The following is a 21,186-nucleotide window of genomic DNA, read 5'->3' as shown; positions in this document are numbered from 1 at the left end:
AATTTAGTAAATTTGTCTCATAATATATGGTGTGGCTCTTTCCCAAAATAAAATTAATATTTTTTGCTTTTATGGCTCTTTGAGTCAAAAAGGTTCCCGACCCCTGTGCTACAGGTACCCGAAAATCAAAAACCTCACCCAAAAAAGCAAAGAAAATGATGCCGTTTAGTCACCTTCCCTTTAGTTTGTATTCTTCGTAGAACTATTTTTAGCACCCATTTCCGGTTACACAGCACAATCAACGACATTTAGAGCTCAAATAATACACGCTGTCCCTTTAAGGCAACACTAAAAAATCTAGGCCAACATGCTGAAAACTGCGCTAATTCATGCTACTACTGTGTATGGGCATGTGTGTGTTTGTGTGTATAGGCTATTCAGTCACTCAGGCATCGGCTCTTCTCTCTCAGGATGACGTCACCATAGTAACAGGTGATGTCTTTTTTTCATATCTATCTGATAAGATGACGCCTGTATCTATTGCCGTTTGTATTGAGGAACCTCAGTGATCTTCTCTTCTATTTCTTGACATCAGCCTCACGACCATGAGCTATGTTTTTCATCTAGATATTGGTCTGCAAGAAAGGTTTAATGGGGTCTACAGTATGCCACACTTTACAAAAATACAAGACAGTCCAACGTCATTTTCTACCGTTCCAACACACTATTTCAAACTTTATCTCAAGCTTACATAAAATTCCATTGTGTCTGTCATGTTAAACTACAGTGTTTAATTCATCCAAGTTTTAAAAAGACAAAGATAAATGAGCACAAAACACGATTATTTTATTAGAATAAAGTGAGTTTATCAATCGTCACTTTCACTGAAAGTCTGTGGCATATACCCTATTACGGTAACTGCTGTTTGTTTATGTGGACATTTTTGTGAAATTTTTTCTTAAGTTTCTTCAAGTAAATTTTTAAAGATTTTTAAGGCCGAATTGAAGAAATTAAGCAATTGCTTTATAGAAGGTAATGCAGATAAGTCAGAGTTTCTTCGGGTCTGGATTCAGCAGTACAGTTGTAATTTCTCATAATGGTAGTAGTAAGACCATTTGTGCATTAATGAAAGACATTTATTAGTAAGTATTAGTAGTTACTTCATTTAAAAAGTAAAAATAAATTCACCAAAAAAAGAGCAAAATTCAGTTCACTCTTACCGTAAATTCCGTGCTCATGTTTGCCCCATTGATTTTCTGTTAGTTTGTAGTAGTAGTTCCTACCATTTGCTACTCGTGACACACAACCAAATATGTGCACAACCTGACTCCCTGATTCGAGTATTTTATCTTATAGCTGTACATTTGGCCTGGCTGTGAGTACATACAGAAGGGAGAATATCTTAATGAGGAGAAATTCAGTGCCCTCATACTCTGTGTTTGAGACAGCACCACCATAACTGTATTCAGATGTCAAAGTCAGCTTTATTGTCGATTCCGCAGCAAAAAGAGAGAATTGAAATTACCTTTCTCTCCGCCCATAGTGTCAAGAAAATAAAAAAAACAAAAACACTATGCTAGGACACATTACACTAAGACTCATGAATAGACAGTGCACACATAAGTTATAAAGTGCATAGTGGTACGTTGTAAACAATAAGTTCTGAGTTGTGCAAAAAGTTCTGAGTTGTAAAGCAAATGTACATGATTGTGCAATTAGGTAAGGTTAACTTATTTTGGTCCTAAAGTGTTAAATTGGTAAAGTGATGTAGTTTCCTGGAGGCAGTGGGTGTGTGTCCATTTGTTGAAAAAGCGTAAGACTCTAGGTGGAGCCGGCAATGGGGAGAGAGTGGCTGTGAGGAAGGATGGCAGAGCAGGGGGTGAGTTTGGCATCCTGATAGCTTGCTGGATGAAGCTGTCCTCTAGCAAGGTAAAGAGCTTTTCTGGTTAGGCGACAGGTGTTCAGGTCCTGAAGGTATGGGAGAGAGGCACCAATGATCTTTTCCGCGGCTCTCACCGTGTGCTAGAGGGTCTCCTTACAGGATTTCCAGCAGGCTCCTTACCATATGGTGATGCCGAAGGTCAGGCTGGTCTCGATGGAACCCTTCAGGGATTTCCTTTCCTAGATCGAAGGGTGTATATGATAACGTAACTGAAGAAAGTGTACTCACTACTAGTTACAGAGAAAAGTAATTGCAAAGCAGGAACTTGGTAATTTGTAACTTATGAGTCCAAACACTGAGTAAGACAACTGCTAACCTTGGCAACATGATTGCCATCTTAGTGTGGACAAATCTTTAACAAAACAGGGTGAAATGTGTGATTGACCTGAAGACAGATGTGAAATTCTTGTCATAAAGTTAAAATGTTTTCACCAAAGCAGGTGCTCCAAAAGACACCAAAGAGGACGCTCGTGGTTCAGTGCTGCTGGCAGCCAAAGATAATGACGGCGGTATGCTGACCATCAAACGGACGCTGCGAGGAAAGCAAACAGGCTCATACTATGGAAACGCTGTGGCCGCTGCAGACCTGGACAACGATGGGTAAGACGAAAAGTCTCACTAAATGTAACCCCTTAGCAGTAATAAGTTACAGATTATCGCTACTTCTTTTGAAAAGTAATAGTTACCCCACAGATTACTGAAACCCAAAAGTAGCGTGTTACTCTGAAAGTTACTAGCCAGTTACAAATTACCGTATATACTCACATTGAAGCCGACCCCCTGAATCTGATTAAATCAGCCACATAAAAGTTTGTAAACTAACAGTTGAGACACTCCATATCCATTTTTTTTGTTTATGAAATGAAATGAAAATGAAATTAGTTTTCAAACCACTTGAATATTTCATTCTCAATGTCTGGGTAATGTCCAACATATTTAGTTTTTTTTTTCTCAGGCATGGTGTATTGCAAAATTAATTTTACAAATGAAAATACCAAAATCAAGAATTATTTTACCGTAGTCCGTGGTTACGTATGCCCCATTGTTATCGTTGTTCTTGTATAAGCCATGCCCTCTATCCCAAGCACTGCCTTCTACTCACTAGTGGTGAGACAACCAAATACATATGCGCATATAAACTGATTCCTGATTTCAATATGGCTTGGAGCTTGTATTTTATACGGTAGGATACAAATGGGGAAATAACTAAGTGCTCTTGTACACTGTGCTTGAAACAGCACCACCGTTACTGTATTCAGTTGTATTTTGTAGGCCGATATAAAAATCCCAGCCCTGTTTGATAATTGTAGTAGTCCCTGTCGTGTTGCTGGCAAAAGGTGAGTTTAATAACAAAGGCACCTCTGCTACATTGCAATAGACGTTGTAATTTACGATATGCTTTAAAAAGGAGCAGAGTGGGCAAACACAACAGTCAAGTTACCAAATGTCATCAATAACAAACGTAGTTGTGTTCCTTCACGTTACTGCCAACACTGCCCCCTAGGTGGTGTGACCTGCTGGTGGGTGCTCCTTTCTACTTCCGGAGGCAGCAGGAGGTGGGTGGGGCGGTTTATGTTTACATGAACACAAGAGGGCACTTCCGCTCTGTGCCTACATTGGTGCTGAAGGGACCGCCTGCTTCAGCGTTTGGGATGGCGGTGGCCCACGCTGGGGATCTCGACCAAGATGGCTTTCAGGGTAAGTCAAGTCAAGTCAAGTCATTTTTATTTGTATAGCCCTTAATCACAAAGAGTCTCAAAGGGCTTCACAGGTTATTACACATGAGCAGTTTAGGTTATTCATATGCTATAGAGTAGAAGTGTGTTTTAAGCTTAGATTTAAACATTTCCACTGAGGTTGCCGAACGGATCTCAGGGGGAAGAGCATTCCACAACACCGGTGCCCGGTTGGAGAACGCTCTCGAACCAGTGGAATACTTCTTGGCTCTTGGGATCACCAGAAGACCAGCGCTCTCAGAACGAAGGGTTTGGGCCGGAACATAGGGGGAAATCAGATCTGAAAGATATGAGGGGGAAAGTCCATGTATGATTTTGTATAATAATAAGATAACATTGAAATCACATCTTAGACTAACAGGGAGCCAATGCAGGTTAGCCAAAATTGGGGTGATGTGATCGGACTTTTTTGTCCAAGTTAAAAGCCTCGATGCGGCATTTTGTACCAGCTGGAGACTCTTGAGTCTGGTCATCGGAAGACCGGAGAGTAGTGCATTACAGTAATCGAGACGGGAGGTAACAAACGCGTGAATCATAATCTCCGCATCCGACTGAGACAGTATAGGACGAATTTTAGCAATGTTACGAAGATGGAAGAAAGCTGTTCCAGTAATATTCTTAACATGTGTTTGAAAGGACAGATCGGGGTCAAATGTGACACCTAAATTTTTAAGTGAGTCACTCTGTGTGATGTGACATTTGTCAATGTTCACAACAGTTTTAGAGAATAAGTCGCGGCATTTAGATGGACCAATAACTAACATTTCAGTCTTTTCAGAGTTAAGACGCAAGAAATTGAGTGACATCCACTCTTTTATCTCAGTGAGGCAGGCCTCCAAATTTCCACAATTCAGTGTGGCAGAGTCCCCTAACGGAAGATATAGTTGAGTGTCATCTGCGTTGCAATAGAAACTGATATTATACTTGCGAATAATATCACCTAATGGAAGCATGTAAATCCTGAAAAGAAGGGGGCCAAGCACTGAACCCTGCGGAACACCAAAGGTAACACTAAAGGGCTCAGATGTCATTTCGCCATATTTAACACAGTGCGTCCTATCTGAGAGGTAGGATCTGAACCATAAGAGGCCGTTTCCTGAGAGACCAATCCATTTTTCCAACCGTTCTAGTAAGATATTATGGTCCACTGTGTCAAAAGCAGCCCTAAGGTCCAGCAGCAGCAAAAGTGATGAAGCGCCAGAACCCATCGCCAGTAGAAGATCATTGGTTACCTTAATCAGAGCTATCTCAGTAGAGTGGTTAGCCCTGAATCCTGATTTCATTGATTCAAAAAGATTGTTCTCGGATATGAAATCATTCAGCTGCTGTGCCACTACTTTTTCAAGTACTTTAGAAAGAAACGGTAGGTTTGACACAGGTCTATAATTACATAAGCGTTCTGGATCAAGGTTGGGTCGTTTCAGTGTGGGTTTAATAACGGCGGACTTAAAAGCCGCTGGAACTACACCTGAGGAGAGTGATATGTTTATAATATTTAGAACTGAAGGTGCAAGGACGCCAAAAAGACCTTTAATAAGTCAACCTGGAAACAAATGATAAATACTCTGATCATGTGATGGCCCCAGAGGTAAGATCTTAAGTTCAAGTCTGAGCCAGGTCCGACTCGGCCCGAAATTCTAGCCGGGTTGAGCCTAAAATCTCAATCGTTACATACGGGTCGTTGCGGGCTTTTAAAAAAAATCATTATCCACCCGTCAATGTTCTTTGTCTCTCTGCCTCTTTCTCGCTGTCACGCTCGATTCACTTGGACCTACTACTTTTGTGCTTTATGGCCCAGTTTTCAACCCGTTAAAATGAAGAATCACCTTAAAATTTTCCTGTCAACTCTGAAAAAAACAGTCAATGATGTAACATTGTAGGTCAGTGTAACATCTGCAGACACTGAAATATAAAATATGGACACATTTATACAGACTTCCTTAAATAACATTACTTTACGAAAGACAGTCTTTAATTTGATGTCAAAAAAAATCGCCTTTTCGCTTCCCCGGTCCTCAATAAGAAAATATGAAATTTTGAGTTTGCTCGGGCTCGGTTCTGCAAATCAAGTTGATTGGTCGGGTTCGGGCAGGGTCCAGCTTTAATACACACAGGCACGATCTTACCTCTGGTGTGGCTCACATTGCAGACTTTGCCGTCGGAGCACCGTTCCACGGATCAGGAAGTGTTATGATTTGGCGCGGGAGCAGCACTGGCGTGTCAAGTCAAGCTAGTCAGGTGCGCCTCTTCTTTACAGAAATATTTGTACACATGTGCATGTTCTGAATGCGCTTTGGCACCCACTGCAGGTAATCAGTGGCAGCAGTTTGTCCCCTCGGTTCTCAACTTTCGGGTTCTCGTTGTCTGGTGGACTTGATGTGGACGGCAACACATACCCAGACCTTCTAGTCGGCTCTCTGGACAACACCGCCGTCTTGCTCAGGTAAACTTGCACACACTGGCTGTCAAGTCAAGTTATGTTTATTTGTGACACCCTTAATCACAAGGAGCTTCAAAGAGCTGCTAACTACAGACTATTATTACACCGTCCCCTGATCTAAAACCTACATTGCCCTTTGTATTGAGGAACCTCAGTGATCATCTCTTCTATTTCTTGACATCAGCCACACGTCCTGAGTTTGATTTTGCTTTGGCATTTTCTGCAATTTACCATCGGCAACAAATGCAGAAAAGTTGCTTCAGAAAGTAGATACGAGCACGAAAAAAGTGTGACAAATTGAGATGAATTGAAAGGCGAGGCTTGTATCCTTATTAGTTCGCAACCTAGTGGTGGGCGATACCAGGAATTTTAATATCGATCCAATCCAAATAAACACATGGTAGCATAGATCCATACTGATGCTTTTTGCTTGGAAAGGTCATGATCATTGAATAATTGAACCCTCCACCTTGACTAACTTTAAATTCCTTATGTACACAGCATAAAGATATGAGACTCTAAAAATGTGTTGTTGTTTTTTTATCAAACAACTACAATTCAAACTTCAACAATATTAAATCAATCAAAATATTTATTTTACAACTGTTTTTGAACAAAAGCCGAGAGAGTCGAATAAAAAGCAACATTGTGATGAAAATACAATATAACAATGTCAACTATAACTTCCATTGCACAGTATTTCGAAGATAAAGTCGGAAAGTGTAAATAGTGTAAACAATATACTCTATAAACCCTTAACCATATAAAAAATAAGGCACTTTTTATGCAACAATTGTTACAGAACCAACATCAAGAGAGTCAAACTCCCAAAAAATGTAACAAACAAGCGTTTTTGGCTCTGTTGCTATAGTGGCAAAAGATTTACAGGTTTTTGTACAGGAACAATAACTGTTTACTTTTTGGTGTCAGCTTGTTGCTCACAGTAGGGTGAACCTTTATGGTGTGTTTACGCAAATTTTCCACAGTAGTGGGCCATTTGACTTATTGAAAATATCCATTTTAATTGAATTTTCTCAAGAATCCCCCAACTCTGAACACAACAAAACAACTTAAATGACGCATTTGGCGCAGTCGCTTTTTATTGCCTGATAGAAGAGATTTATTGCATTGATAAAATAAGTGCATCACTCTCATTTTAAATAAAAGATTATCATTATTTCCTGCTAAGATTTCTAAGCTTGTACCAAAGAATGTTTTTACAAATCAGTATATCGGACATTGAAGATCAAATCAAAATATGTGCACAGGAAAAAAAAATGTTTTTCCAATACAATATATGATCCATCACTCTGGAGTCAAATGTTAAGCAATCAAAGTTTATAGTTGGAGTGTGGGCAAAAGAGTACTGTAAAATTCAGACTATAAGGCGCACGTGATTTTAAGCCACACCCAGTATATTTTTAAAGGAAAAAAACATTTTGTTCATACATAAGCCACACCTGAATATTAGCTGCCATTCTGCCATACAAATGACACCCGGCATTGTTTGCTTCTGTTGTTGAAAAAGCATTAATGTAAAAACATGATTTGGAAGTATTTATTAAGTGATGTAATTATTCTTACAAAATAAGTGATTTTGTTTACACTCATTTTTTTAAATCCCTTAATATTAAAACAAAAGAATTGGGTCATTTAAGTTAAAATAACCCCCAAAACCTGATCATAAAATAATAATAATAACAATAAATATATGTGTATACATTATATATATATATATATATATATATATATATATATAATGTGGTCATTTTGTTTGAAACAACAGAAAAAAATTAAACTAATTGAATCAAGTAGTGGTTGAGCATATTTTTGAACCAATTGGGGTTATTCCAATATTTACGACTTTTGGAAGTTTTCATTGATTTTTTGAAAATAATATGTGACTTTATTATTATTTTTTTCAATATCCATCCATCCATCCATTGTCTTCCGCTTATCCGAGGTCGGGTCGCGGGGGCAGCAGCGTTAAAAGGGAAGCCCAGACGTCCCTATCCCCAGCCACTTCCTCCAGCTCATCCGACGGGACCCCGAGGCGTTCCCAAGCCAGCCGAGAGACATAGTCTCTCCAACGTGTCCTGGGTCGCCCCCGGGGCCTCCTGCCGGTGGGACATGCCCGGAACACCTCCCGAGGGAGGCGTCCAGGAGGCATCCTTATTAGATGCCCGAGCCACCTCAACTGGCTCCTCTCAACGCGGAGGAGCAGTGGCTCTACTCCGAGTCCCTCCCGGATGACTGAGCTTCTCACCCTATCTCTAAGGGAGAACCCAGCCACCCTGCGGAGGAAACTCATTTCGGCCGCTTGTATCCGGGATCGAGTTCTTTCGGTCATGACCCAAAGTTCATGACCATAGGTGAGGGTAGGAACGTAGATGGACTGGTAGATCGAGAGCTTTGCCTTTCGGCTCAGCTCCCTCTTCACCACGACAGACCGGTACAGGGTCCGAATGACGGCAGACGCTGCACCGACCCGTCTGTCGATCTCCCGTTCCATCCTACCCTCACTCGTGAACAAGACCCCAAGATACTTGAACTCCTCCACTTGGGGCAAGACCTCCTCCCCGACACGGAGGGAGCATACCACCCTTTTCCGACTGAGAACCATGGCCTCGGACTTGGAGGTGCTGATCCCCATCCCGGCCGCTTCACACTCGGTTGCGAATCGCTCCAGCGAGAGCTGAAGATCACGGGCTGAGGAAGCCAACAGCACCACGTCATCTGCAAAAAGCAGTGACGCAATACTGAGGCCCCCAAACCGGACTCCATCCCCGCCAAGGCTGCGCCTAGAAATTCTGTCCATAAAAGTTATGAACAGAATCGGTGACAAAGGGCAGCCCTGGCGGAGCCCAACCCTCACCGGGAACGAATCCGACTTATTGCCGGCAATGCGGACCAGACTCTGGCACCGGGCATACAGGGACCGCACAGCCCGGATAAGACTGTGCGGTACCCCATACTCCCGAAGCACCCCCCACAGGGCCTCCCGAGGAACACGGTCGAATGCCTTCTCCAAGTCCACAAAACACATGTAGACCGGACAGGCAAATTCCCATGCACCCTCAAAGACCCTGAAGAGTGTATAGAGCTGGTCCAGTGTTCCACGGCCAGGACGAAAACCACACTGTTCCTCCTGAATCCGAGATTCGACTTCCTGGCGGACCCTCCTCTCCAGTACCCCTGAATAGACCTTACCAGGGAGGCTGAGAAGTGTGATTCCCCTGTAGTTGGAACACACTCTCCGGTCCCCCTTCTTAAAGACGGGAACCACCACCCCAGTCTGCCAGTCCAGAGGCACTGTCCCCGATGTCCACGCGATGTTGCAGAGGCGCGTCAACCATGACACGCCCACAACATCCAGAGCCTTAATGAAGTCTGGGCGGATCTCATCGACCCCCGGGGCCCTGCCACCGAGGAGTTTTTTGACAACCTCGGTGACTTCAACCCCAGTGATACGAGAGCCCAACCCAGAGTCCTCAGGCTCTGCTTCCCCAGAGGAAGACGTGCCGGTGGAATTGAGGAGGTCTTCGAAGTACTCCGCCCACCGATTCACAACGTCCCGGGTCGAGGTCAGCAGCGCCCCATCGGCACTATACACAGTGTCGATGGCACACCGCTTCCTCCCCCTAAGACGTCGGATGGTGGACCAGAATTTCCTCGAAGCCGTTCGGATGTCGGCTTCCATGGCCTCGCCAAACTCCTCCCATGCCCGAGTTTTTGCCTCGGCAACCGCCAAAGCCGCATTCCGCTTGGCCAGCCGATACCTGCCAGCTGCTTCCAGAGTCCCACAGGCCAGGAAGGCCCGATAAGACTCCTTCTTCAGCTTGACGGCATCCCTCACCGCCGGTGACCACCAACGGGTCTGAGGGTTGCCACCGCGGCAGGCACCCACTACCTTGCGGCCACAGCTCCGATCAGCCGCCTCGACAATGGAGGCGCGGAACATGGTCCACTCGGACTCAATGTCCCCCGCCTCCCTCGGGACATGGGCGAAGTTCTGCCGGAGGTGTGAATTGAAACTTCTTCTGACAGGAGATTCTGCCAGCCGTTCCCAACAGACCCTCACAACACGCTTGGGTCTGCCGGGTCGGGCCGGCATCTTCCCCCACCATCGAAGCCAACTCACCACCAGGTGGTGATCAGTTGACAGCTCCGCCCCTCTCTTCACCCGAGTGTCCAGAACATGCGGCCGCAGGTCCGACGAAACGATGACAAAGTCGATCATCGAACTACGGCCTAGGGTGTCCTGGTGCCAAGTGCACATATGGACACCCTTATGTCTGAAAATGGTGTTCATTATGGACAGACCATGACGAGCACAGAAGTCCAATAACGAAACACCACTCGGGTTCAGGTCAGGGGGGCCGTTCTTCCCAATCACGCCCTTCCAGGTCTCACTGTCATTGCCCACGTGAGCGTTGAAGTCTCCCAGCAGTACGAGGGAGTCCCCAGGGGGCGCGCTCTCAAGCACACCCTCTAAGGACCCCAAGAAGGTTGGGTACTCCGAACTGCTATTTGGTGCATAAGCACAAACAACAGTCAGGACCCATCCCCCCACCCGAAGGCGGAGGGAGGCTACCCTCTCGTCTACCGGGGTAAACCCCAACGTACAGGCGCCGAGCCGTGGAGCAATTAATATGCCCACACCGGCTCTGCGCCTCTCACCACGGGCAACTCCAGAGTGGAAGAGAGTCCAACCCCTCTCGAGAGGACTGGTACCAGAGCCCAAGCCGTGCGTAGAGGTGAGTCCGACTATATCTAGTCGGAATTTCTCAACCTCACGCACCAACTCGGGCTCCTTCCCTGCCAGAGAGGTAACGTTCCATGTCCCAAAAGCCAGTTTCTGTAGCCGGGGATCGTCGCGCCAAGGACCCCTCCCTTGGCTGCTACCCAGCTCTCTGCGCACCCGACCCCTTTGGCCCCTCCTACAGGTGGTGAGCCCATGGGAAGAGGGTCCCACGTCGTCCCTTCGGGCTGTGCCCGGCCGGCCCCCGTGGGTAAGGGTCCGGCCACCAGGCGCTCGCCAGCGGACCCCACCTCCAGGCCTGGCTCCAGAAGGGGGCCCCGGTAACCCGCGTCCGGGCGAGGGAAATCGAGGACCAAAGTTTTCTCTCATCATTAGGGGTCTTCTGATCTGCGTTTTGTCTGGCCACTCACCTAGGACCTGTTTGCCATGGGTGACCCTACCAGGGGCTTAAAGCCCCCGACAACATAGCTCCTAGGATCATTGGGACACACAAACTCCTCCACCACGATAAGGTAGCAGATCAAGGAGGAGATTTTTTTTTTTTTTGTTTTGTTTTTTTTTTTCAATATTTTGAGCCAAAAGTCTGTCATTGGCAGTGGTGGTTCTACACTAAATTACCCCCTGGGCAAGACACCCTTCAAGCTACACAAACCACACCCCAAGACCCCCTTCCCCACCAAATAAATGCCAAAACACATATTTAACATGAATTTAAGAGGGAGGTATATTTTTCAATTGCACAAATGCTTAAATAAAAATAAATAAATAAATACACTAATAAATTATATATATATATATATATATATATATAATGTATGTATATATAAAATGGCAAAAAAATATAAAAAAAAATGCTTGAATGATAAATACAAATACACTACATACACAAACATGACAAATATTAAAATGTGAGGAGTACGATTATATAAAATAATAAAATTGACTTATATTCTCATAAAGCAAATTCACACATTTGAAAACGCACCATAGAAATGTAGTTCCACGAAGAGAACACAAACTAAAACCTGACCTTTCTGGCTTTACTTGTTTGCAAAATCATCAATGGGAGGTTCGGGTTCGCGCCCCGGCCGAGTCATTCCTAAGACTTAAAAAGTGGTCGGCGGCGCCCTCTCTTGGCTGCGGCTGCATCGGGTCAGGTGCAATCGACATTTCGTTCTGTGTACATTGTTACACAGAATGACAATACAAGGAAATTATTATTATTATTATTATAATAGTATTAATTTGTCTTGTTGACTTGCAGGACCCGTCCGGTGATTCATCTAAAAAAGAAGATCAAGGTGTCCCCGAACATTGTAGACCCCAACATGTGTCACTTTTGGTAAGAGTGTTAACTGAGATGCCGTTTAGCTTGCTAACAACGAGCTAACGTGCATGTCTGTGTGTGTATGCTGACAGTATTGAAGTGGAGGTGTGTTTCTTGTACACTTGGACAACTGGCAAGACCCGGTGGCCGGACAGCGTCAGTGAGTGGAGTTTCATCAAAAACACACATCCATGCGTTACCATTAACACATTCAGTGCCATAAACATAGTTCAATGACATTTAAGGTTTTTTCATATTGCAAAAAAAAATATCTTATCCCTGTGTCTGAAAATATTTCTTTCTTTTTTTAATCATACGATATTTTTTCTTCAATTTATAACTTCACTACACTCACAATACAAAAAAATGAATTATTATTTCGCCCCATTGTCCAAAACCATTGCTTCTTTTTTCTGTTATCATAATTTCATTATATTTTTAACTTATATCTTTAACTAATTCACACTCTTTTTAGGGATTTTGTTTACGTTGTCAGAAAATGTTGCTTATTTACCCATTTTACGATATTTTTACTGACATTTATGACTCAAATATGCTTAAAAAGGAAAATCAATTCTCTTCTGAAAGGAAAAACGCCAAATATCAAGAACCCGTCCAACAGTGTAGGGAGAAGGGATGGCAGACCTGGCAATTCCCAGTGGGGGTCGGGTGCAGGGGCTTCCCAGCACAGTCTGTATGGGACACGTTAACAGCTCTGGGAATAAGTGGAAAGGAGAGGAAGGCAGCTGCCCGTAGGGTCTGGGAAGCCGCGGAGAGAGCCTCTTGCTGGCTCTGGAATAGAATAGAGGAGTTTAGCTGGGGAACAGGGGAAGATGGGCAGTGACTGGCCATCACTGCCGGCCCGCCAACTCGAGGGCGTTGTGGTTTAGGGTCGAAACTCCCAGTTACGGTTGGACACCACCTGATGATATCTTCTCCTGGTTGAAGGCTACACTCACTGTTTGAGTGATTGCAAAGTTAGCACTGATTAGAAGTGTATGTAATAGTAGCAGATTGGCTATGATTTTGCCCATTAACTTATTGTTGTCTTATCTTGGTGGAAAATATTTCTTAAAAGGACAGTGTGTGTTATTTGACCGCTCTATGTCGTAATAAAAAAGAACCACATTTGGATATTTTTATTTATTGTGTTGGTAAAATTTTGGGGAGGGATGAGCAAAATGATATGTTGCTTATTTTAAGTGTGATTTTGCTCATTTTAAAATATTTTTTCTTTAATTTCTAATTTAATTGTACTTTAAAGGAGGCAAATTTGTCCGTTCTAGCATTTCATAAGATGTTTTGAGTGTAAGCACTGAGTGAGGTAATATCAAATTGCTGTTTTTAAGCTTACCAAGGTCAACTAGTAATCAGCAGAGACAAACAGTAAAGACATCAAATTGTCCTTGAGTGTGGACTTGTCCTTGTGTCTCCAGAGTGTAATAAATCTCCTACAAACATTCAGACAAATAGGCACTGGACCTTGTTTTTCTAATTGGACCAATGAGAATCAAGGTGACATCATTGCTTTCGCAGAAAAAAGTACTTACACTTCGACCCCTACCACACAAACAAGTAAGTCAGACAAGCAACTTCTACAACTTCTGTGACTTGAATACCAAATGAATTTTTTCTATATAAGTGAATTACATTAATTAGGTCACAAAATATGAATCTATCATACAAAAATATGAGAATGTCAAAAATAGTCGTTCTAAAGCAGGTGTCTCAAACCCAAGGCCCGTGGGATGATAGTTTGAGGCCCTTTGCGGGGTCAAAAATGTAGTCAAGGGGCCAGTCATGGAGACGTATCCAACGTTTCTGATTTAGGAATAAATATACATGCAGACATCTTCATGTTATATTTCTTTTCAGATTTGTTTTTAAGAGGACTCTTTTCAACAAATTGGTTTTGAAACGCTCACAATTAGAGCTAAATTATATAATAGGTCTCTGTTTTAAGCGCTTACTTTGATATTTATTACCTCATGTGAGGTAGTTTCTTCATTTTTCTCATGTTAAGGTTTTTGAGTTTTTCCTTGCCCTCGTGTAGGTTTTAGATCAGGGGATGGACTAATGATAGTCTGTGGTTTGCAATAATCTGTGGTCTGTGCAGACCTTCGAGACTCCTTGTGATTAAGGGCTATGCAAATAAACATGACAATTTAGATTTGGAGTACTACCGTTGTTATATTTTTGTAGCTTTTTCGTAGTTTGATTTTTGCAGTATTTCTGTAGAATATTTGTTGTATTCCAGTAATATGATTTCATCAGTAGTATTTCAGTATTACAGCAGTGGTGTTTTAGTAGTATTTCCGTAAAATGTTTTTTCTTGTCTTTTCATAATGAAAGTAAAATAATATATTAGGTCCCTGTTTTCAAGCACTTAATTGGATATTTAGTTTTGCAGTAATTTTGTAGTATTTTTCTCGGATTGTTTTTATAAGAGACACTCAAATGGACCATGGAGAACGAAAGCTGGCACCCCAAAAAATAAATACATATTTTGATTAGTAATACCTTATCTATTCTATATATTGTCATATTTTTACACTTTTTATTTTGTGGGCAACATGTGGCCTCTGAGCTGTAGTTTGCCCACCCCTGGTTTAAAGGGGTAGGGTGTATTACTTAATGCCTCCTAACGGTAGAAATAAATCATTAAAACATGATTATTATTTTTTTTTAATTGCAAAAATACAATAAATTTAATATATAGCATTTATACTTTTTTTAAAAGTAGGTCGAGAAATATGTATTCATTTAAAACAACATCCACCTTAACTTGAAGGAGCTGACATGATTGTCTGGCATTTTGCTCGGCATTAGTATTAAAAAAAATATAGGTAAGGTTTGGTGGTAGTTTGCATTCTTCCTTGTACTTTTTAGCATTCATTTCCGGTTGCACTCGGGGCAGCATTGGCTCAGGAGGTAGAGTGCTCGTCTTGGGATCGATTCTCCGTTCCTCTGTGTTATATGTCGAAGTGTCCTTGGGCAAGACGCTGAATCCCTAATGCCCCTGATAGCAGGTAGTTGCCTTGCATGGCTGACGCTGCTATCGGTTAGTTAGTGTGTAAAAGGGAAAAGTGTGAAGCAAATTGTTAAGCGCTTTGGGAGGTCTTCATTGACTTGAAAAGCGCTGTATAAATGCTGACCATTTACATTTATAATACAAATCCATGTAGTGGTCAAATAATAGACACTGTCTTTTCAATGTAAGTGCAGCCCAGGCAATTTATCGATTCAATAATTAGTGATGGATTAGGGCACAATCCTTTCGCTAGGAACTGTAAATGTGTTAACATTCTATTCCATTCCACCTAACTTCCAGCCATCCATTTCACTGTGGCTGCTGATGTGAGGAGCCCAAAGCCACGTCTGCATTTCCGTGATAATGGTGAGAGCATCTACTTTGGCTCCATGATGGTCCCACAGAGTCGCTGCAGAACCCTAAGTGTCGGAATACTGGTAAGAACCTAAAAAGAAATGGGACTGGGCCTCCACACCTCACTGACGTTGTTTGACTTTGAATCAGACTCCGGTCCAAGATCAAGTGGAGGCGCTGGTGTTTTCTCTCAATGCATCTTTGCACCATAATATGTCCAAAGACAGATATCCCTTCATGGACCTGACATCCTTCCCTATGCTCAGCGAAAGACCTCAACCCATTGTGACGCAGGTGAGAACCTTTGCTGGGGCCGAAGTTAAATATTGTGTTTGGCAGAAAAAAATTCAATTGGCACTTATGAAGATTTCAAATGGTTTAACCGTCTTAGCTCACAATCATGAGGTGGCATGACGTCTTGTTAAGTTTAGTAAATATTATACGCCAAAAGAGCTCTGTTAAGGCAGAGTTGTTCTTCGATGGTTAATTAACGACGCTTGTTTATATAAGATGGCAACGCTGGCGTTAGAAATGGTGATGGGGATCGCATACTTCTCAACTTATATGTGTTTCCGGTATTTTATACGTTTTTTGATATTTTCAAATTTGGGTACGCCGTATAACAATTTTTATATGGAACCTTTTTTTTTCAAGTTCAACCCCGATTGTCTCGGTCACTGGTAGAAGACGAGAACCTCATCTCAGATTGCTAATATTGTTGCAGTATTCTACAATACTCTGTCTTGCTGTTAGTGTGTCATTGCCATGTTGTATTTGTAAAGTTCATTATCACCTAATAAGTCAAGTCATGGACAGCACGGCAGCGCAGTGGTTAACGCGTGTGTGGCACAGTTCTGAGGTCATGAGATCAAACCTTCCTGTGTGGAGTTTGCATGTTCCCCCCGGGCCTGCGTGGGTTTGGCTGGTCCAAATTGTCCCTAGGTGTGAATGAGCGAGTGAGTTCTCTGTCTCCGTGTGCCCTGCGACTGGCTGGCAACCAGTTCAGGGTGTCCCCTGCCCACTGCCCAAAGATAGCTGGGATGGGCAGTCAGCAAGCAAAAGGCAGTGAGTGGTCTCTAGTGATGGCCTCTGTAACTGCTCGTAAACTGGATTGATATTCACACAGCGAGCAAGATTTTTGTTGCAAAATAAATATTTTATACCAAAATTCTCATGTTTAGAAGTGCTTGTATTAAAAGGTAACAATGTATAGTCTAAATATAAAGATAATTGTATGTAAACTAATTACAAAATGCCCTGCAATAATTAAGTTATCCATTTCTTTTAAAACATGTAATTATGCATAGTTCCTTCACAATCCTTTAGGGGTTTGTGTACCTTCATTTGAAAAGCACTCTCGTGATTAAAGGTGGCAATCATGTTACTGTATACAGTATGGAGAACAAACAGTATCTGTACTTACATACTTCCCAGCATCTTTTATGAACTGATGAGTGAAAAATCGTGTTTTTGTTACTCAGGTTCACTTCCAGAAGGCATGTGGTTCTGATAACCGTTGCAACAGCAATCTTCAGATGTTGGCTCACTTTACCAACATCAGGCAGCAGCCCCTAAGCAAGTATGTGTGGAGAGTGTTGCTCCCAACCGTCGCCATAGTTTATAAACTCAATGATCTCAAGTGGACTTCTGCCGACTACCTGGCTTCTTTCAGATTCTCAGGGCGTCAGGTATGGTTCCATGAGGGCAGCGCAGACCGGCTTCTACTGCAGGTCAACATCAGCAACACAGCCGAGGATGCTCATCTGGCCATTCTTAACGTTAGCGTCCCATCTGCGCTGGTTTACTCAGGAGTCCGGACTAAGGTGCTATGCATAAGTCTAAAGTTGATCAAGAAGGTGTTGACACTAGACCTAGATTTATAAAATGTTGGAGGACTCAACATTACCTCAAGAAAGCCCAGCATTCAATGGAGGGATGGAAACTACAACACCCTTATATATTGACCTGCCCGGACACTGTGAAAGCACTGACTTGAACATGACCTGGACTAATCTGGAATGGACTTGGCATGCTCATGACCTTTGTCTGTTCCCCGTTCAGGGTGGTGCACAAGAAGTTCTATGCACGGTGGAAGGTTCTGTGCTTCTGTGCGAGTTGGGGAACCCTTTCAAAAGCAATCGGACGGTACAGGACTTTTAAGAACTTTTTCTATGTTGTGTTTGGTCCTTAATGCTTTCTTTGTATTTGTCATGTTTTCTTGTTTAGATTGTGTTCCTTGATTAGAGCTTTGTGTTTTAAGAGTCCTTGTCATTCGTGTGGTTTGTTTTTTTTGTATATTGTTTCTTGGTTTTATGCTAAGAGTTTTTGTTTCTGGATCCTTATTCTTTTGTATTGGGTTCCTTTTTTTTCTTTTATTGTCTCCGTATTTGTTGTGCTTTCTTTGTCCCTGTACGGTAGATCGAAAGATGGGTATCTTCCAGGTTGAAGTGTGGATCATTTTGGAAGCTTCAGAGATCACCTGGGAAAGTCAGGAAATGGAGATGCTGCTGCAGATGACAACGTAGGACATACGGTTGCTCACATCTAAGAATAAGACAAACATGTTCAGCAAGCACTTGATTTTCGGAACAATTGCCAGTACAGACAGACAGACAGACAGACAACTTTATTCATCCCCGGAGGAAAGTACAGGGCATAACCTGTTTCTCTCCTGAGGTCCACTGGGTTTAGATTAAGCAGAATGATGATTAGCACAACGGAACGCAGATAACAATCTCTTACAGGGTATTGGTTTAAAGTGTGGAAAGTATTCAGGCGTTCACGTTTTAATTTTGTTAATTGTTGGGATTATGAATTACAATGAATCTCTAGATACGAGCGATTCTAGTTCCAAGAAATTCGACATACAAGACATTTTTCGTGAAAAAAACTGTTCCGAGAGGTTAGAGAAATCTAAGTTACGAGAATTTCAGACGGTACCACCAGAGGGCTGAGTGCTTGAGACCGCTCAGCTCGTCCCAGTTTGCGTTGACTGACATAAAGATCTGACCCTGTGCGCTTGGGTTGTTTTTTTTTAATCACATCTATAGTTTCTCTTGCTACCTCACTCCTACCGCACCTCTCCCACTTTACCACCACCACCACCACCACTCATACGCTTCTGTTAGCAATCGCAGACTTCGTCTATGTAAGTGCTCATAATAAACTCACATATATTAACATATTTGTTAATACGTTATTTAACTTTTTCCTGTATTTTTATGTTCAAATACTATTTGAGTGTGCTTTTATTGATCATGGAGTTGCGTTTTTTTTTTGCTGATTAAGGTTAACTTGGATGACGAGGCCGAAAACGGATTTATTGCTTTTCAGTTACTTCTTATGGGGAAAATTAGTTAGCGATACAATGAATTCTAGATATGAGCTTGATCCGGGAACTAATTGATCTCGTATTTCGAAGGGCCACTGTAGTCCTTCAAAAATAAATACTCTGGCAGTAAATAAAAGTAATTGTTATAGTTAATTTTTTTTCTTTTAGACTTAGCCAGCAGACGGACTTGTCTCCACTCTTGGTCTCGTTGATGATCAACTATTCAATGGACATGTCCCTAATGTTGTGAGTATAGCAACTCAGATGGAACTCGGACCCCATTTCAAACTAACTACTTATGACAGGACCCTTCAACCGGGTCCAGTCCCCTTCAGTGGTCATGTGCTTGGTGAATCTGCCATGCAGACCACAGAGGACGTGGGACCTCTGCTCCTTTTCACTTTCCAGGTCAGTCCAAAAATAATTGACTGGCTATTAAATGTGTGAAGTTGGGAGGAACTTGGGTGTGAGAAATGTCCTTGTATGGCAGGTGCATGTCAGCAGGTGGCCACCAGGTCATCATGGAAACCTTGAGCTAGCTTTCAATTGGCCAAGCGAACTCTCCAATGGAAAGCGGCTACTCTACCTGACAGATATTTCCGTGAATGGCAGCGCCGAGTCGCGATGCGTCCCGCCTGCACACGTGCTTAACCCACTTCATCTTAAGGTGAGTAGTTCCTCAGGGACAACATAGCCAAGAATTTCTTAGGTGCGCTCTTGGAATCTCACAAACCAGATTTCCACTGAGGAGAGCTTGAAGAGGGAGAGACGGAATCCATCCCATCAGGAGGAAGTGAGGAAGTACAAGAGGGCAGGACATGGCCCACCTCACAGCAGCAAGTCTGTCCTTTTGGTAGGACTTCCATCAGCACGAACCTTAAATGTAATCAAACGCACCAAATCTCACACTCAACGTGGGTCTATATAGGATTGCAGAAATGGTGGTGCCAATTGTGTGCACTTTGCATGCCCCCTGTTACATGTGAAAAAGAGCGCTAGTGTGACACTGCGAGCGCGTCTGTGGGAGGCCACCATGCTAGAGGTTAGTCTTCCTAATTACCTTGCTGCACATGAACAATGGCATCCTGTAAAACAAAAGTGTAATCAATATATTCAGGCTAGCTGAATAGGTGAAGATTGATCCAGTCGGGCCGGCACATTTTGGCTCAATTGGTTACAAGTTTGCCAAATCAGGATGAAAAGGAGTGGCTATGCCAAGCCAGCTGGAGATATTTGCGATACAGTAATCCCTCGGTTATCGTGGTTAATGGGGACCAAAACCACCCGCGAAAAGTGAAAATCCGCGAATAAGCGACGCCCCTCCGCCCCCAATAATAATTATTATTATTATATTATTATATTTTTTTTAGACCCGCGATGCTCTGAACCCGCGGACATGGAACCGCAAAGTAGCGACGCCCCATCAAAAATGCTAAAAAAAATAAATAAATTAAAAAAAAAAAAAATCCCCCCCCCCAAAAAAAACATACATTTTGTTCTCTTTGACAATGGAACAGATGAATGGGAGTTAGACCTACAGTATATATACTATATTACCCTTGTCAAAGACTTCTTTGATACCACCTTTACAAGATTTTGTGTCACATTTTAAAGCCTAAAGAAACAGCTGCAAAATACATATTTATTGGAACTCTGCTGGCCTTTTGACAAGCGTTCTTAATTGGCATAGCAATAAAAACACTTGGGCTGACAGCATTAAACATATTACATGAATGACCATAAAAGCCATACCATACCAGCTCAGTAGCCTAGATGGTAAGGCGCCCGCTTTGAGACTGGGAGGTCGCTGGTTCGCGCCTCGGCCGAGTCATACCTTATAACATTGGTAAAATGGCGGCGCCCTCTGTTGGCTGCGGCTGCATCGGCTCGCTACAACGGGTCAGGTGTATCGACATTTCGTTCTGTGTACATTGTTACACAGAATGACAATACAAAGGAAATTATTATTATTATTATTATAAAAGGACTGTAGCAATTATAAAGTGAGCCGAGTTTAATGACAAGTATACAGTATAGCCCATTATGTCAAATTTGAATGCAGGATAAATAAAATGCAACATATTCAGAAAGTCCATGAAAATGTGATAAATGATATTAATTTCACACAATTGACAGTTGAAGTGCCAGATATATCTCCTGGGATAATTTTAGCCTCATCAGTTGCAGGTTAGCTTTAGCGAATAGGTCACCATCGTAACTCTGCCAAGATAACAAATACCCTGATTTAATCCCTTATCCTGGTCTCTTGCAACATCCCCCACCCGATTTTTCTTATACCCAGGCAAATTATTATATGATCATC

The 21,186-nt window shown here is 42.6% G+C and overlaps 1 protein-coding gene across 2 annotated transcripts in view; it reads left to right on the top strand.

Moving 5' to 3' along the window:
* Positions 1-21,186, top strand: part of LOC148374864 (integrin alpha-3-like) — a 33,808-nt gene that overhangs the window by 10,462 nt on the left and 2,160 nt on the right. The window contains exons 8-25 of one of the 2 annotated variants that reach the window (XM_088341771.1): positions 373-432; positions 2,323-2,482; positions 3,387-3,580; positions 5,768-5,856; positions 5,928-6,061; positions 12,085-12,162; positions 12,240-12,307; positions 15,479-15,615; positions 15,683-15,826; positions 17,014-17,111; positions 17,205-17,355; positions 17,594-17,677; positions 17,974-18,053; positions 19,032-19,109; positions 19,169-19,271; positions 19,354-19,530; positions 19,600-19,716; positions 19,792-19,905. In XM_088341771.1, the coding sequence (XP_088197897.1) occupies positions 373-432; positions 2,323-2,482; positions 3,387-3,580; positions 5,768-5,856; positions 5,928-6,061; positions 12,085-12,162; positions 12,240-12,307; positions 15,479-15,615; positions 15,683-15,826; positions 17,014-17,111; positions 17,205-17,355; positions 17,594-17,677; positions 17,974-18,053; positions 19,032-19,109; positions 19,169-19,271; positions 19,354-19,530; positions 19,600-19,716; positions 19,792-19,905 (2,066 nt within the window). Of the gene's footprint in view, positions 1-372; positions 433-2,319; positions 2,483-3,386; positions 3,581-5,767; positions 5,857-5,927; positions 6,062-12,084; positions 12,163-12,239; positions 12,308-15,478; positions 15,616-15,682; positions 15,827-17,013; positions 17,112-17,204; positions 17,356-17,593; positions 17,678-17,973; positions 18,054-19,031; positions 19,110-19,168; positions 19,272-19,353; positions 19,531-19,599; positions 19,717-19,791; positions 19,906-21,186 lie in introns of both variants that reach the window. The other variant, XM_088341763.1, reaches the window with a different exon arrangement.

The sequence above is a fragment of the Urocampus carinirostris genome, chromosome 1 (assembly GCF_059441175.1).
Source record: "Urocampus carinirostris isolate Australia breed hairy pipefish chromosome 1, RoL_Ucar_1.0, whole genome shotgun sequence".
NCBI classification, from domain to species: domain Eukaryota; kingdom Metazoa; phylum Chordata; class Actinopteri; order Syngnathiformes; family Syngnathidae; genus Urocampus; species Urocampus carinirostris.
This window is presented reverse-complemented; position numbering and strand designations above follow the sequence as displayed.